At 41.5% G+C, this 17,358-nt stretch overlaps 1 protein-coding gene across 3 annotated transcripts in view; it reads right to left on the bottom strand.

Annotated features, from left to right (window-relative positions):
* Nucleotides 1–17,358, bottom strand: part of CACNA2D3 (calcium voltage-gated channel auxiliary subunit alpha2delta 3) — a 1,591,404-nt gene that overhangs the window by 584,149 nt on the left and 989,897 nt on the right. For all 3 annotated transcript variants that reach the window (XM_073644583.1, XM_073644584.1, XM_073644585.1), the window contains one exon: nucleotides 10,127–10,260. In XM_073644583.1, the coding sequence (XP_073500684.1) occupies nucleotides 10,127–10,260 (134 nt within the window). The remainder of the gene's footprint in view (nucleotides 1–10,126; nucleotides 10,261–17,358) is intronic.

The following is a 17,358-nucleotide window of genomic DNA, read 5'->3' as shown; positions in this document are numbered from 1 at the left end:
TCATCTAAAATTTAAAAAAAAACTGCATTCACCAAAATACAGATTTTATTTTTATTCGCTTCTTCATATATTCATCTCAACTGAATCATAAAAGACCAGCACCTTACAGCTCCCTCATCGGTCCGTCCGCGTTACTCATGTCATCGTCAGTAAGCCGCCGCTAGTGCAAGTGCGCACAAATGTCACGGCACGATGACACCACAGCTGTGGGCTGTGACCTTGCACATGAATACACAGGTGCAGGGGATTTCAGGGATCTGAAGATGCAGCAAGGAAGGATGACTGTGAGGAACAAGGGGGCAGGAGAGATCAGCGCTAAGATCAGTATAAGGATTTATTTTATATTTTACAAGTTACATTTATTGTGCTCTTGGCTTTGGAGAGATTTGGAGGATAATAAGGGACATGAATTTTATGGACAAAACTTCCCGAATTAACCAGAAAAATTGGTGCGAACTTTGTCTGATCCGCTCATTTCTAGAATCTTCCTATTATATAGCAGAGCGGCCTTTCTGTCCAATTAAGCAGCAGGGACTGTAAATTGATAGATAGTCAGATAATAGATAGATAAATAGATAATAAATAAATAATAGATAGTTAAATAGATAGATAATAGATAGATAGACAGATAGATAGATAGACAGATAGATACTGTAGATAGATAGATACTGTAGACAATAGATAGATGATGGATAGATAGATAGATAGACGGAAAGACGGATAGACAGATAGATAGATAGATGGATAGATAGATAGACCGATAGATAGATAGATATGAGATAGAGAATATATACAGTACAGACCAAAAGTTTGGACACACCTCATTTAAAGATTTTTCTGTATTTTCTTGACTATGAAAATTGTACATTCACACTGAAGGCATCAAAACTATGAATTAACACATGTGGAATTATATACTTAACAAAAAAGTGTGAAACAACTGAAAATATGTCTTATATTCTAGGTTCTTCAAAGTAGCCACCTTTTGCTTTGATGACTGCTTTGCACACTCTTGGCATTCTCTTGATGAGCTTCAAGAGGTAGTCACCGGAAATGGTCTTCCAACAATCTTGAAGGAGTTCCCAGAGATGCTTAGCACTTGTTGGCCCTTTTGCCTTCACTCTGCGGTCCAGCTCACCCCAAACCATCTCGATTGGGTTCAGGTCTGGTGACTGTGGAGGCCAGGTCATCTGGCGTAGCACCCCATCACTCTCCTTCTTGGTCAAAGAGCCCTTACACAGCCTGGAGGTGTGTTTGGGGTCATTGTCCTGTTGAAAAATAAATGATGGTCCAACTAAACGCAAACCGGATGGAATAGCATGCCGCTGCAAGATGCTGTGGTAGCCATGCTGGTTCAGTATGCCTTCAATTTTGAATAAATCACCAACAGTGTCACCAGCAAAGCATCCCCACACCTCCTCCTCCATGCTTCACGGTGGGAACCAGGCATGTAGAGTCCATCCGTTCACCTTTTCTGCGTCGCACAAAGACACGGTGGTTGAAACCAAAAGATCTCAAATTTGGACTCATTAGACCATGGCACAGATTTCCACTGGTCTAATGTCCATTCCTTGTGTTCTTTAGCCCAAACAAGTCTCTTCTGCTTGTTGCCTGTCCTTAGCAGTGGTTTCCTAGCAGCTATTTTACCATGAAGGCCTGCTGCACAAAGTCTCCTCTTAACAGTTGTTGAAGAGATGTGTCTGCTGCTAGAACTCTGTGGCATTGACCTGGTCTCTAATCTGAGCTGCTGTTAACCTGCGATTTCTGAGGCTGGTGACTCGGATAAACTTATCCTCAGAAGCAGAGGTGACTCTTGGTCTTCCTTTCCTGGGGCGGTGCTCATGTGAGCTAGTTTCTTTGTAGCGTTTGATGGTTTTTGCAACTGCACTTGGGGACACTTTCAAAGTTTTACCAATTTTTCGGACTGACTGACCTTCATTTCTTAAAGTAATGATGGCCACTCGTTTTTCTTTACTTAGCTGATTTTTTCTTGCCATAATACAAATTCTAACAGTCTATTCAGTAGGACTATCAGCTATGTACCCACCAGACTTCTGCACAACACAACTGATGGTCCCAACCCCATTTATAAGGCAAGAAATCCCACTTATTAAACCTGACAGGGCACACCTGTGAAGTGAAAACCATTTCCGGTGACTACCTCTTGAAGCTCATCAAGAGAATGCCAAGAGTGTGCAAAGCAGTCATCAAAGCAAAAGGTGGCTACTTTGAAGAACCTAGAATATAAGATATATTTTCAGTTGTTTCACACTTTTTTGTTAAGTATATAATTCCACATGTGTTAATTCATAGTTTTGATGCCTTCAGTGTGAATGTACAATTTTCATAGTCATGAAAATACCGAAAAATCTTTAAATGAGAAGGTGTGTCCAAACTTTTGGTCTGTACTGTATGTATATATATATATATATATAAATACATATATATATATATATATATACTGTGGATGGATAGATAGATATGTGATAGATAGATAGGCAGATAATTAGATAGATTAGAGATAGATTAGAGATATATATAGAGATAGCTAGACAGATAATTAGATAGATGATAGATAGATAGATATTATAGATAGATATATACAGTAGATAGATAGATAGATATGAGATAGATAATATATACACTGCTCAAAAAATAAAGGGAACACTTAAACAACAGAATATAACTCCCAGTAAATCAAACTTCTGTGAAATCAAACTGTCCACTTAGGAAGTAACACTGATTGACAATCAATTTCACATGCTGTTGTGCAAATGGAATAGACAATAGATGGAAATTATTGGCAATTATCAAGACACCCTCAATAAAGGAGTGGTTCTGCAGGTGGGGACCACAGACCACATCTCAGTACCAATGCTTTCTGGCTGATGTTTTGGTCACTTTTGAATGTTGGTTGTGCTTTCAAACTCGTGGTAGCATGAGACGGACTCTACAACCCACAGAAGTTGCTCGGGTAGTGAAGCTCATCCAGGATGGCACATCAATGTGAGCTGTGGAAAGAAGGTTTGCTGTGTCTGTCAGCGTAGTGTCCAGAGGCTGGAGGCGCTACCAGGAGACAGGTCAGTACACCAGGAGATGTGGAGGGGGCCATAGGAGGGCAACAACCCAGCAGCAGGACCGCTACCTCCGCCTTTCTGCAAGGAGGAACAGGAGGAGCACTGCCAGAGCCCTGGAAAATGACCTCCAGCAGGTCACAAATGTGCATGTGTCTGCACAAACGGTTAGAAACCGACTCCATGAGGGTGGTATGAGGGCCCGACATCCACAGATGGGGGTTGTGCTCACAGCCCAACACTGTGCAGGACGCTTTGAATTTGCCACAGAACACCAGAATTGGCAAAGTTGCCACTGGCGCCCTGTGCTCTTCACAGATGAAAGCAGGTTCACACTGAGCACATGTGACAGACGTGGCAGAGTCTGGAGACGCTGTGGAGAGCGGTCTGCTGCCTGCATCATCCTTCAGCTTGACCGGTTTGGCAGTGGGTCAGTAATGGTGTGGGGTGGCATTTCTTTGGAGGGCCGAACAGCCCTCCATGTGCTCGCCAGAGGTAGCCTGACTGCCATTAGGTGCCGATATGAGATCCTCCGACCCCTTGTGGGACCATATGCTGGTGCGGTTGGCCCTGGGTTCCTGCTAATGCCAGACCTCATGTGGCTGGAGTGTGTCAGCAGTTCCTGCAAGATGAAGGCATTGAAGCTTTGGACTGGCCCGCCCATTCCCCAGACCTGAATCCGATTGAGCACATCTGGGACATCATGTCTCGCTCCATCCACCAACGGCATGTTGCACCACAGACTGTCCAGGAGTTGGCGGATGCTTTAGTCCAGGTCTGGGAGGAGATCCCACAGGAAACCATCTGCAACCTCATCAGGAGCATGCCCAGGCATTGTAGGGAGGTCATACAGGCACGTGGAGGCCACACACAATACTGAGCCTCATTTTGACTTGTTTTAAGGACATTACATCAAAGTTGGATCAGCCTGTAGTGTGCTTTTCCACTTTAAGTTTGGGGGTGACTCCAAATCCAGGTCTCCACTGGTTAATAAATTTGATTTCCATTGATGATTTTTGAGTGATTTTGTTGTCAGCACATTCAACTTTGTACAGAACAAAGTATTCAATGAGAATATTTCATTCATTCAGATCTAGGATGTGTTATTTGAGTGTTACCTTTATTTTTTTGAGCAGTGTATATATACTGTGGATGGACAGATAGATAATAGATAGATACTGCAGATAATAGATAGATGATAGATAGAGTGATACAGTAGATAGATAGATAGATAGATAGATGATAGATACTGCAGATAATAGATACATAGATAGATAGATAGATAGATAGTCAGCCTGGATCAATCTATGATCAGGTATTTGCATGTAAGCAGTTCATCCTACAAGAAGTGAAACTATAAAGAATTTTAACTAATCCTTCCACAGCCAGTAACGTATTTCTCTTTGATGGCCTCAGTTGATACATTGCTTCTACAAATCGCAGCAATGCATCATCAGGAGTGATGAAAGAACCACAAAAAGTCTTTCTTTCCAAGATGATTACTCTAAAATATGTAAAATTGCCATTTGGCAACAATGGAATAAAATTGCTACAGTTACAGCGAGGATGAGGCCTCTACAATATGTTGGAGACATTTAGAGAAGTGAGGACAGCATGAGCGATTGGCTGAGATGGAGAAAAGACCTAACAAGCTGTGTATTAGGAGAGATTTTCCAAAAACAACTCAGGATAAAAGACAAATCCGACCTCCTCTTCAGCTCTGTACTTTAGTTCAGACATTACAATGGTAAACACATAAGTTCTGCAGTGGGTGGTGAGGACGTCTCATCCAAAATTTGTTGTTGTTTTTTTAGGTTAAAAAGTGGCAAGGTGACCAAAGGGTTATTAATTTAACTGTAAATAAATATATTTTACAAACATATAACCTGAAGCTACCATGTGCCATATTGGCTTCTTTTTAGGAGGTAGAGGGTTATGTAAGTCCTTGAAGGAGTCAAGTCCAACATGTGACTGCTACCCCTTTGCCCTTTGGCACCCTCTAAAGCTACGTCCTAGATAATTCATGATAATGATTACATAGTGGAGCAGAATTATCAAGATCTGTGTTTAAAGAGTGTCTGTCATTTTAATTTTTATTGCATAAATCAATAGTCCACATGAAAATCATAAACTTTGTAAAATATCTTATCAGAGAAATCTGCTTCTTTCTCCTCCTGGGCTTATCATTCATTGTCAAAATTCTCAATTCATGTGTAAAATCTGTATTCAGTGAAGACAGATTGTTACATTGCAAAGATGACAGTTACTACTGGTGAGATTCTATTCAGATGGGTAGGAGGAGGAAGAGGGAGCTCTGCTTCTAGCTTCTCCCTCCTCCTCCTTCCCACTTTCCTCTACTTAGAAGATGAAAGTTGCTACTGATAAGAATCTATCTCAATAATTTAAAAATCTGTATTCATTGAATACAGATTTTACTTGTCAATTGAGAATACTGAGAATGAATCATCAGCACAGGAGCAGAAAGAAGCACATTTCTCTGATTGCAATATATCCTAAGATTCTTATTTTCATGTGTACTATTGATTCATGCAATAAAAACTAAAACAACAATTAAAAAGAATATTTTAGAAAACTGCACCAAATTTATTCAAAGGTGCATGACACATAATAAATTTGCTTTAGACAGTTCTAAAATTAGAAAATGAAATCTATACCTCCCGTGGGCAAGTGTAGATTTGCTGCAAAATTTGTGGCATGTTCTGGCGTAAAAAAATAATATATACAGTACAGACCAAAAGTTTAGACACACCTTCTCATTTAAAGATTTTTCTGTATTTTCATAACTATGAAAATTGTACATTCACACTGAAGACATCAAAACTATGAATTAACACATGTGGAATTATATACTTAACAAAAAAGTGTGAAACAACTGAAAATATGTCTTATATTCTAGGTTCTTCAAAGTAGCCACCTTTTGCTTTGATGACTGCTTTGCACACTCTTGGCATTCTCTTGATGAGCTTCAAGAGGTAGTCACCGGAAATGGTCTTCCAACAATCTTGAAGGAGTTCCCAGAGATGCTTAGCACTTGTTGGCCCTTTTGCCTTCACTCTGCGGTCCAGCTCACCCCAAACCATCTCGATTGGGTTCCGGTCTGGTGACTGTGGAGGCCAGGTCATCTGGCGTAGCACCCCATCACTCTCCTTCTTGGTCAAATAGCCCTTACACAGCCTGGAGGTGTGTTTGGGGTCATTGTCCTGTTGAAAAATAAATGATGGTCCAACTAAACGCAAACCGGATGGAATAGCATGCTGCTGCAAGATGCTGTGGTAGCCATGCTGGTTCAGTATGCCTTCAATTTTGAATAAATCCCCACCAGTGTCACCAGCAAAGCACCCCCACACCATCACACCTCCTCCTCCATGCTTCACGGTGGGAACCAGGCATGTAGAGTTCATCCGTTCACCTTTTCTGCGTCGCACAAAGACACGGTGGTTGGAAACAAAGATCTCAAATTTGGACACATCAGACCAAAGCACAGATTTCCACTGTTCTAATGTCCATTCCTTGTGTTCTTTAGCCCAAACAAGTCTATTATCCTTGTTGCCTGTCCTTACCAGTAGTTTCCTAGCAGCTATTTTACCATGAAGGCCTGCTGCACAAAGTCTCCTCTTAACAGTTGTTGAAGAGATGTGTCTGCTGCTAGAACTCTGTGTGGCATTGACCTGGTCTCAAATCTGAGCTGCTGTTAACCTGCGATTTCTGAGGCTGGTGACGCGGATAAACTTATCCTCAGAAGCAGAGGTGACTCTTGGTCTTCCTTTCCTGGGGCGGTCCTCATGTGAGCCAGTTTCTTTGTAGCGCTTGATGGTTTTTGCAACTGCACTTGGGGACACTTTCAAAGTTTTCCCAATTTTTCGGACTGACTGACCTTCTTTTCTTAAAGTAATGATGGCCACTCGTTTTTCTTTACTTAGCTGCTTTTTTCTTGCCATAATACAAATTCTAACAGTCTATTCAGTAGGACTATCAGCTGTGTATCCACCAGATTTCTGCACAACACAACTGATGGTCCCAACCCCATTTATAAGGCAAAGAATCCCACTTATTAAACCTGACAGGGCACACCTGTGAAGTGAAAACCATTTCTGGTGACTACCTCTTGAAGCTCATCAAGAGAATGCCAAGAGTGTGCAAAGCAGTCATCAAAGCAAAAGGTGGCTACTTTGAAGAACCTAGAATATAAGACATATTTTCAGTTGTTTCACACTTTTTTGTTAAGTATATAATTCCACATGTGTTAATTCATAGTTTTGATGCCTTCAGTGTGAATGAACAATTTTCATAGTCATGAAAATACAGAAAAATCTTTAAATGAGAAGGTGTGTCCAAACTTTTGGTCTGTACTGTAAGTCTAATATTAATTGTCCAAGTCCCCCCACATGGTACATTGACACTAATTTTTTCAACTTTTCTTGATAAAATCTAAATAATATCAGAAATATGCAACTTTTTTCTTAACTAGCTTGATGAATATGAGCTAGAGTCCCTACAATCATGCATTATGATCTGCTTCACTATAATTGTATGATTGGAGCTGTGCAGTCATCATTAGTAGCTTTGATAGAAGTTTCTGTTTTGGAGAACTTAGTGGTAAAGTCCGTGCAGTTTCATCATACAGGCAGTCTAGTGACTGAGATGGTGACTATATTTAGAGAACATAAAGTCATGTAATTCTCTGGAAGTCACAATTTGATAACATGAACTATTTGAAGAAAAACATACCATGAATTTTCTGATAGAAAGGAAAAATGGGCAACAATCCATAGGTATTTTAATGAGTAAAAAATACATTTCAATCTGCAATAAACTGCCAATCAAAGAATAAAAAATGTTTGTAAATAAAATAAAATAAAAATCTGAAAACAATTTATATTTTTATTATTTTTTCAGTCTAGCTTAAAACTGGCCAAAGACACAAATATAAATTCTGGTGAATATTATCAAAATTGGAGCAATATGGAGTTCAGCAGCCTCTATAAATACAGCAGAATAGCCATTCAAATGTTATAAACACATTAACACCTTTGGGTTAAGAAAAAAAAAACACTCCCATCAATGTAAGAACTGGAATTAAATCTGGAATAAAATTACTTGAACTGAAAGCAGATGTTCCTTCATGATCATAAATTTTGCTCACAAAAAAAGTATTAGGATGATATTTTACTGCCCTGTTTTGCAGGCAAATATTTTGATATCATATATATTTGTATCAGTAAAAATAAAAGGCTAAATAAATAAAAGAATACAATGCAGTGCAATAAATACATACAAATTTGTCAACTGAATTAACATTTTTGAAAAATTTTCTTTAAAAAAAAAAAGTAAGGCCATGTTCCTATGTAGCGAAAATGCTGAGTTTTTTTTCCCGCTTTTTTTTGGGCAAAAAATCTGCTGTGTTTAAGAGCCCAAGCCAAGGGGGTGTGTTTTCATGAAAGCTCTTTCCCACTGTGGGTCTCTTAAGATGCTGTTGAACTGTGCAATTTTTGGTGCATTTTGCTCTCTATAGGTTTCTATTGGGAGCATGAGAAAAATGTATTTTAAAAATTCTTGCTAAAAGCCATGTAAAAAAATACAGTTGCATTTTTAAAGGGGTTATCCAATTCATATCTCGGACAGCTCCTTCTCAATCACTATATTGCCCCATGCAAAATAATATCAGCTATGTCACCTTTGGTGACTGGGCCGTTTCATCGATGTCAGCGTTGGTTTACCTGGGGCTCGCGGGATATTGTTATGTCTCATGAGCCCTGCAGTCAATAAGCAGCCACTAATGCGTCACTTCACACTCACTACCTTCGGAGAGAGCAGCAACAGTTCTTACTTCCTCCAGATGTCAACTTCGTCTGAAGGAAGTGAGAGTGAAGCAGTCCGTTAGTGCCCACTGATTGGCGAAGAGGCTCATAACAATGGAATGGCGCCCACACCGGAGGAGAGTACAGGTTGTTTTTATTTTACATGGGGGACTTGACATGGGGATACTGCGACAGAGAGGGGCCAGGAGATTGTGGCATCTGGTTTCACAAACCACTGCATGTAATATATCTGCTTCATCTTCCAATTAGCAGTGCAGGTTTATTGCAAGGGTTAATCAGTTCTGTCTATCTCTTGGAGCTCACCATCCTGAATTGTCTCAGCTGTTCTGTGTTGGCCACTCCTCTCAGGTATATATGATCACCTCTTGCACTAGGAAATTGCTGGTGATAGTTACAACTTCCTTGTTTGGTGGTGAAGGAGAGTTCTGAATTAGTAGCAGTCAGTTGGTGCAGTTTACTAGAGATATCTGCTTGGATTTAGTATTGTGTGTACATACTTATCCTCTCCCATTTGGTTTACCCCTCCTACTGTTCTCTTGATTTCCACTTGGTTGTTTGGTGAGTGTATTTGTATGATTGTAGATTCTTTTATCCCTGTCTGTTTCCCCTGTCTGTCAGGTTTGTGGTATCCTATACACTTCCATACATCCCCGGGTGGGGGAGGAAACAGATCAGTATGCATTCAGGAGCATAGCAAGGTACGAGACCCTGGCATCTCCACCTTCAGGGTTAATCTGGGGTACAGGGATAGCCTAGTGTCCTGATAGCTTGAGGGACCGAGAAGGAGCCCATTGTCATGGGAAATCCTGCTACAGTAAAGTGACAGAAATATGATAATTGAGAATGAGTTGTCTGAGTAGTGAAAAACCCCTTTAAGTGCAGAATCAAATAATTTCTGTTCTAATTTTTTTTATTAAAAAAAGTTTAAAATTTGCACCAAAATTGCTTCAAATAAGGAGGAAAATGCATTAAGAATTGCAGCAAAAATGAAATAATCAGAGAAGATTGTTACTGCGTATTATGGTGGTGACACCAAAATACACCATGCAGTTAAAAATCAGTCGAAAAAATGCAGAATTTACGCTATGCGGGAACATGGATGAACATTTTACTTTTAGTTTTGAGACTGTCACCAATGATATGTAACTGCTGGATGGCAATAATACATGTAACATGTCAATGACCTGTGTAGAAAATGCTACTCATACTTACCGTGTTATCTACATATGCTTCTGTCCATACTACATCGTGCTCCTGGTCTATCACCTTTGGTCTACTCAAGACGTGTAGATATGCCATGACATTCTCTTGTACATCAGCTAAAGTGGATATTTGGGTGAAAAAGCCTACAGTAAAAACACAAACTATATATATATCAACCATAATATAAGATGCTACGAGTTCTCTTGTCATAAATCAACAATCCAAAATTACATGCAACATAAAGACAATAGGTGGTTTAGAAAAAACATTTTTTTTAGCCCTCTAATAGGGCATTTTGACTTAACACTAGAACTACTGATGGAGTCATTTTGACTCCTTTCGTTTTTTATTTCTCTTCTGTGACTACATTTTTCAGAATTCCGGCTTGAAACTCGGTGACTTTTCCTCAAATATGATGTGAAAAAAGATTTTGTGAGAATAAATAATTTTGGTGAAAAATTTGCGCGTTTTTTTCAAAATTTACCAAGAACTACTGAAGGGAGTCATTTTGACTCCCTACTATATTTTGAGGTCCTTTTGTCACTAAATGTTGCTATAAAGTTTTGTGCATAATTTTTTCACTCTGTCTTATTTACCCTGATGTTCATATAGATGTAGTTCAATTTACATGTCAACTTTTCACATTTTCCTTGTGTTTTACCTGCTTGTATTACTGTGTAATGCTGAACAAAATAGCTTGTTTACTCTAGGCTCTTATCTTATGCTAATGAAGGGTGGTGTTTTTCTAAGGTCCTAGCAGGAGACAGTATTCTGGATAGTAACTTTACTTTCAGTTCAGCTGAAGAGACAAAGAGAACAGACGCAGACATACGAGCTCTGAAGACTCATACAGGTATGAATTGTTATGAAATAGTTTAGCTGTCTGTCAACTGATTCAGCCCACCTACTTTTGAAGGTGGCAGAACAGTTATTATTTCTTTTAGTTTTCATTTCATTTCTATTTTTCAGCAGGGAACTATATAGAATTATGGAATTTGTGAGGAATATGGAGAGAAGACGTTTGATAAAGCCTCAGGATATTCTGGCTACTTTGCAATCCATACCGGAGGATGAATCGGAATCCGAATTGCAGGAACATGTATTTGATTCTGACAGTGATGAAGATTTCATTCCTCAGAACATATCAAGTGAATCTGAAGACTCAGAAGGAACAAATCCAGAAGGTAAGTAGTTATGTGTATTTATTTGTTCTTCCACACACTGAGTTAGGGCCTGTGCACACTAGCAGAATTCTGGCTGAATAGCCATCTGGATATTCTTGCCGCAATACAGGCCGTACCTGCCCGCTCATGCCTGAAGCTCCGCTCCGAACCCCGGGCTGGAGCCGCTGTCAGGGACAGAGCAGCGCTTGCTTACGCGCGAGCACGGCTCCGTCCCAGACAGTGGCTCCAGCCCGGGGTTCGGAGTGGAGCTTCAGGTATGAAACTCCGCTCTGTACCTGAGCGGGCAGGTACGGGCCGGATTGTGGTGAGAATATCCGGTCGGATATTTCGCCGCTAATCCAGCCAGTGTGCACGGACCCTTACAAAACAAAAATTCTAAATATTCATCAACTTTTTTACAGATATTCCAAGCACATCAACTGGGGATCGGGCTCATGCAGTTATGCTGCCTCGTGACCATCCTCCTGGTCGTGGACAGAAAAAATCAGCAAAACGTCCCAGAAATGAAAGAACAACAGATAACGATGGCGGCGAAGGTAATGCAACAACAAACACCAGAGAAGGCGAATCTGAAGGAATACTAGTTTCAGCGGATGGTATTCAATGGAAACCTGTTGAAATTGGAGAACACTTGCCTGGTAGGCGTGACAGCCAAAATATTCTTCGAGAAGCACCTGGCCCTACAGGATACGCCAGAAGAAATATCATTATCGATAGTCCTTTGAGCGCATGGCGTTTATTTTTTGATTCATATATATTGACACATATAAAGAACTGTACGCTTGCAGAAGCATGCAGGAACAATAATTTACAGTTTACTCTATCTGATGAGGAGCTAGATGCATTCATTGCGATATTCTATGCTCGTGGAATATCTGGCACGAACCGTCACTCGATTAGCAGTATTTGGTGTAATGACTGGGGAATACCGTTTTGCAAAGCGACAATGTCTAGGGACCGCTTTGTTGAAATTATGAGGTTTCTCAGATTTGATGAGAAATCTACTCGATCGGAGAGACTGCAAACGGACAAGTTTGTTCTATTTTCTACTGTGTGGGACAGGTTTATTGAAAATTGTATTGCGTGTTACAAACCTGGCCCATACATAACGGTGGATGAGCAACTTTTCCCAAGCAAAACTAGGTGTCCATTCACGCAGTACATGCCTTCCAAACCAGATAAATATGGCCACAAATATTGGCTAGCTGTTGATAAGAGGAGCAAATATCTGGCAAATGGCTTCCCTTATCTAGGCAAAGATGACACACGCCGTGCTGAGGACCGTTTAGCTGACCATGTGGTAATGAAGTTATTGGACCCGTTTTTGAAAAAAGGTCGCAATGTTACAACCGATAATTATTTTACTTCAGTAAAATTAGCTAAACAGCTAAAAAGCAAAGGAACAACCATCGTGGGAACACTGAACAAGATAAGGCGAGAAGTGCCTAAAGAAATAAAATCCATGTAAGAGGAATTGTACAACACTAAAGTGTTTAGAAATGAAGACAATTTTACACTTACAGTATATCAAGGAAAGCCCAACAAAAATGTCATTTTGAGTTCCGTCCATCCAGATGTTGTTGTTGCGTCTGATTCCGCTAAAAAAACTCCAGAAACGGTAAAGTTTTACAATTAAACAAAATATGGAGTAGATGTAGTGGATCAGATGGCACGAAAATATACCACACGAACATGCACAAGGAGATGGCCTGTTCATGCATTTGAAAATGCCTTAGATTTTGCGGGTATAAATGCATGGATAATATTCAAGGAGATTACCCACCAAAAAATGTCACGCAAGGCATTTTTGCAAACGCTTGTGAGAGAGTTGAGTGGTCCTTATGTCACAGATAGGGAAAAGGGTTCCACGTCCCAAGTTTCTACATGCTCAGAAGTGATGGTTCAAACAAAATTTTGCCAGATCAAAGAAAAGTGCAAGAAAAATAGATCTGTCGGAAATTGTAAGACTTGTGGTAAGTCTTTGTGTGGGCAATGTACTGCCATAAATCAAAGGCAATGCCTAAAATGCGAAACACCAAATGTTTAGAAGGTGAATTCTGCGCCATATTTTCATTTTTATGCTCCTCCACCTACATTTTCTCTGCTTTTTGTTCTTCAGTTGTTGTTTATATGTGTGCACTTGAATAAAAAAAAATGTTTGAAAAACGTCTATTATAATTATTGTTATTTTCTGTAGAAAAATAAGAAAAGCAGAAAAAAAACAATCAAAAGCATTACTGTTGGATCTCACAATAATAATACATTACAAAAAATATAATTATTAATAAATAACCACAAATGAAACTCTAAAAATAAACGAAAACAAGCAAGGAGTCAAAATGACTCCTTTCAGTAGTTCTAGGCGGGGTCACGAGTCCAGTAGTCCTAGTGTTAAAAGAGCAAAGGTAATCTTCATATGACGTCTTATTCAGGCAGATTCCACCTAGAACCCACCTTAAAATCTCTAAAGAAAAACCTCGAAAAATTCTGGATACTTTTCTCTCTTATTTTAACAGTTTCAGGTTTCGAAAGCCATGAAGAGGCTAAAACAAGTGACCCGACCATTCTCCTAACGGATGTCAAGCTACGTATTATTTGGAAAGAGAGAAAAAAACGCAGATGCAAAGCTGCCACAAAAGACATCCAAAAAGAAACTTCAAGGAAAACACTGCTGGTATCTTCCTGAACCATCTAATTCTTCAGAAACGATGTAGGCATGTTGGCTATGGTGTCCAAAAGACGCCATGTACAAACCCAAAGGCTACGTTCTCATGATGAGTATTTGCTGACTTTTTGATGTTGCAGATTTTCTGGACCATTTCTGCACTTAAAGTAGGGAACTTGCATTTTTTTCATTGCATTTTTGTGTGTGTGTGTTTTTACATGTATTTTTATCGTATTTTTGACCCAGCAGTAGCTGCTTTGTTTTTGATGCTTCCTTGCATTTGGCTTTGACAAAACTTTATTGATCCTATCATATGTGGATTATATGCGCTTTTAGTGCATTTCAGCAGCGCAAACACTCAAAAAATGCATATGTATTTTTTAACTGCTGATTTTTCTGCATCTAATGCAATTCTATGAGTAAAATCTGCACTGAAAACTCAGTGTACCGGCAAGAGAAATTGACATGTTGCGGATTTCAAAGACCCACCGAAGGTCAGTTTATGCTGAGTTAAAAAAAAAGCACAGGGGGTAGGAGATTTCCATAAATCCATCCACTTTGCTGGAACTGTAAGAGGCTACGTTTTTTGCTCAATGAAACTACACAACTCAAAAACTCATAAAAAAAACTCTTTGTGGGAACTTAAAGGAGTTGTCCACTACTCGGACAGCCCCTTCAGATTCCCCATGTTTTGCCCCATTAAAATTAAAAACCTTACTCACCTCTCGTGCCGGCGCCATTCCAGCGGTGTCGGCACTCACGTTCCTGGGGCTCACGTGAGGTTGTTATGACCCGCAAGTCCTGCAGCCAATCAACGCTGGCGTCACTGTCTCTGCCTTCAGACATATAAGTAATCAAGAGGAAGTGAGCGACCAGATGAGTAAGCTTTTTTATTTTAACGGAGTCAAACATGGGGAATGAGAAGGGGTTGTGCAAGTATTGGACAAGCCCTTTAACCAAAGAGTTCCCCCTATTAAAAGGGTTATCCAGGACTATTTTTTTTTCTATGGGCCTAAGAACTAACAGGCAGGTAGTTGCTAACTACCTGCCTATTCTGCCTGATGCCGATCTCCGCTGGAATAGAGCAGTCGCAGATCGATTCTGCAGCTTCCGCTTACATCACGTCAACACAGTAGCAGCTTCTTTCCCGCTTTGCTCTGCTGATTGTGCGTGACTGTCGATGTCTTGCTGATTACCAGCTGGCTCCCCACTGCCTAACTGAGGGGAGCCAGCTGTCAATCAACAAAACTTGGGCAGTCATGCCCTGTTGATAAAGCAGCTCAGAAAAAGAAGAGCTGCTCTGTTGACGTGAGGTCAAATGAAGCAGCAGAATCGCTGACAGGAGCAGTCTGTAACGACTCTGAGACGGTGCCGGACAGAACAGGTAGGTAGTTAACAACTATCTGCCGGTCAGTTCTCTGGCTGTCTCTCTGTCTCTGGCTGTTTCTCTGTCTCTGGCTCTGTCTCTGGCTTTCTATCTGTCTCTCTTTCTGACTGTCTGTCTGTAGCTGTCTCTCCCTCTCTGGCTGCCTGTCTCTCTGTTTCTGGCTGTCTCTCGGTTTCTGGCTGTCTATCTGTCTCTGGCTGTCTCTCTGTCTGGCTGCTGGCAGTCTCTATGATGAGGAACATACTTGTGCTTTGGGGGCGGCCTGTGGTCAGGTCTTATCTTGCTGATCTGCTCTAGACCACCAGGATAAGACCCGGCCCACAGTCCAGCCCCGGAGCACGGGCATATCATTAACTGAACACTGCAAACACTGATTACATGAGAACCACAAGACGGATTTCTTCACCTCAGGTATCATTTTAATCAGTGCAGCAGCCTTAACATGAGAATGCCTGTACTTTACTTAGTAAAATCCTTCTGATAGGTTTCCTTTAAGTAAGTGACGCGCCCCCTGGGCCATGTTGTTAGGGATACCCGGAGCCGGATCAGATGGGGGTTGTAGTCTCCGAGTGGCTGTGACCCGGTCCGTGCCCAGGGTGTCAAACTCAGTGTGTGGCAGTCCTACAGATGTTATTAGAGTTCTTTGTGTCGACTACGCCACCCGTTGATTTGCGGTCAAAAGGCCGCCGCTGCAGCAGGGTCCGCTGAGGCTGTTGGTATGTGTGCAGCTTTGGTAGTATAACCCCCAACGGGAGGGGTATAGCCTCAGGGGGTCAGCCGTGGAGGATGGTGGTTGTGAAGGTGCAGCAAGGAGACTCAGAGGCATAAAATGCAGTTCCAGGGTTTTACTTACTGGTGTTGCTCGGGTCACTGTGTACAGCAGTGACCACCCAAGCCGTGCTGCGTCCACCAGGTCCTGGACTCGGTCAACTCCCGGGCAATTCTTGAGTATGGTCCTGAGCTCCTTTCTGACTCTCCCTTCTTCTGGCCGTTCCCACCAGGGATCCACCTAAGTCCGGCTCCCTCGGGCCTCCTGTTGGTAAACCCTTGTCTCTGGGTTCCCTGACCCTATTCTTGGTCTGCCTTCCGGGTGGATTTAGTGGGTGGTCGTGGCAGATCCTGCCCACGACCTCCGGTTCCTGGCTAAGGTGTGCTGTAGCCTCTGCCAGCTTGGGATCCGGTACCCTTTTGCCGACCCTTCACCCTTTTGTCCTTATTTTGGGATCTTGGGGTCCCCTCTGCGCCTCTGGGTCTCTCTTCCTTCTCCTCTGCTCTGCTTCTCAGGCTCTCAGACAGACTGTCTGACTGACTCACAGGCTGCTGACTGACGTCTCACAGACTGACCCTGATCTAAGATGGTGCCCACCTTATATACTCCCTCTATGTGTGAGCTCAGGTGACCAGCACCCAATGAGCTCCTAGCTTTACCCAGGCTGCTCCCCCTATCTGCCCCTACACTACTGGGATGTTCCACCCCCCTCCCACTCCAGCCAGGAACAGACACTGTCGTACCTGCACATTTCTCTAGTGGGAGTACCATCGGTCTGTTCCTCGGAAATGGGATGTGTGTAGTGCATGCAGCCTACTAGCTCAGTTCCACACTCCATCCTTACCCGGGAGTGGAATATCACACCTCTGGGTTGAGGTGCAATACCCCTGTAGCAGCCGAATCCTCAGGGTGCTACATTCCCCCCTGGTAAATCACAGCACGTCCTCGGGCTGTAAAATATAAACATCCAAAACATACAATTTTTTTTTTTTCATAAACATAAACATAGAAAACATTATATATATATATCAGCAATAAACTTTTCATATAAATAACATTCTTGTTTCTGGTTCCTCCGGTCACGGTGCAACTTGTGACCGGGTAAAGTGCGACAGTCTCTCTTGGAATAAAACAGTTCCCTATAAAACCGGTAGGGGGCGCTTTAGGAAGCGCAACTATATACAAGGGTAATATGGCCGCTCTCAGTCCTCGGCCAGGTATTAGGGAGGAATGACC

This window comes from Phyllobates terribilis, unplaced genomic scaffold (assembly GCF_046119375.1).
Source record: "Phyllobates terribilis strain yellow unplaced genomic scaffold, ASM4611937v1 Scaffold_8__6_contigs__length_399053987, whole genome shotgun sequence".
NCBI classification, from domain to species: domain Eukaryota; kingdom Metazoa; phylum Chordata; class Amphibia; order Anura; family Dendrobatidae; genus Phyllobates; species Phyllobates terribilis.
The sequence above is the reverse complement of the archived record's forward strand: the minus strand, read 5'-3'. Positions and strand labels throughout refer to the sequence as shown.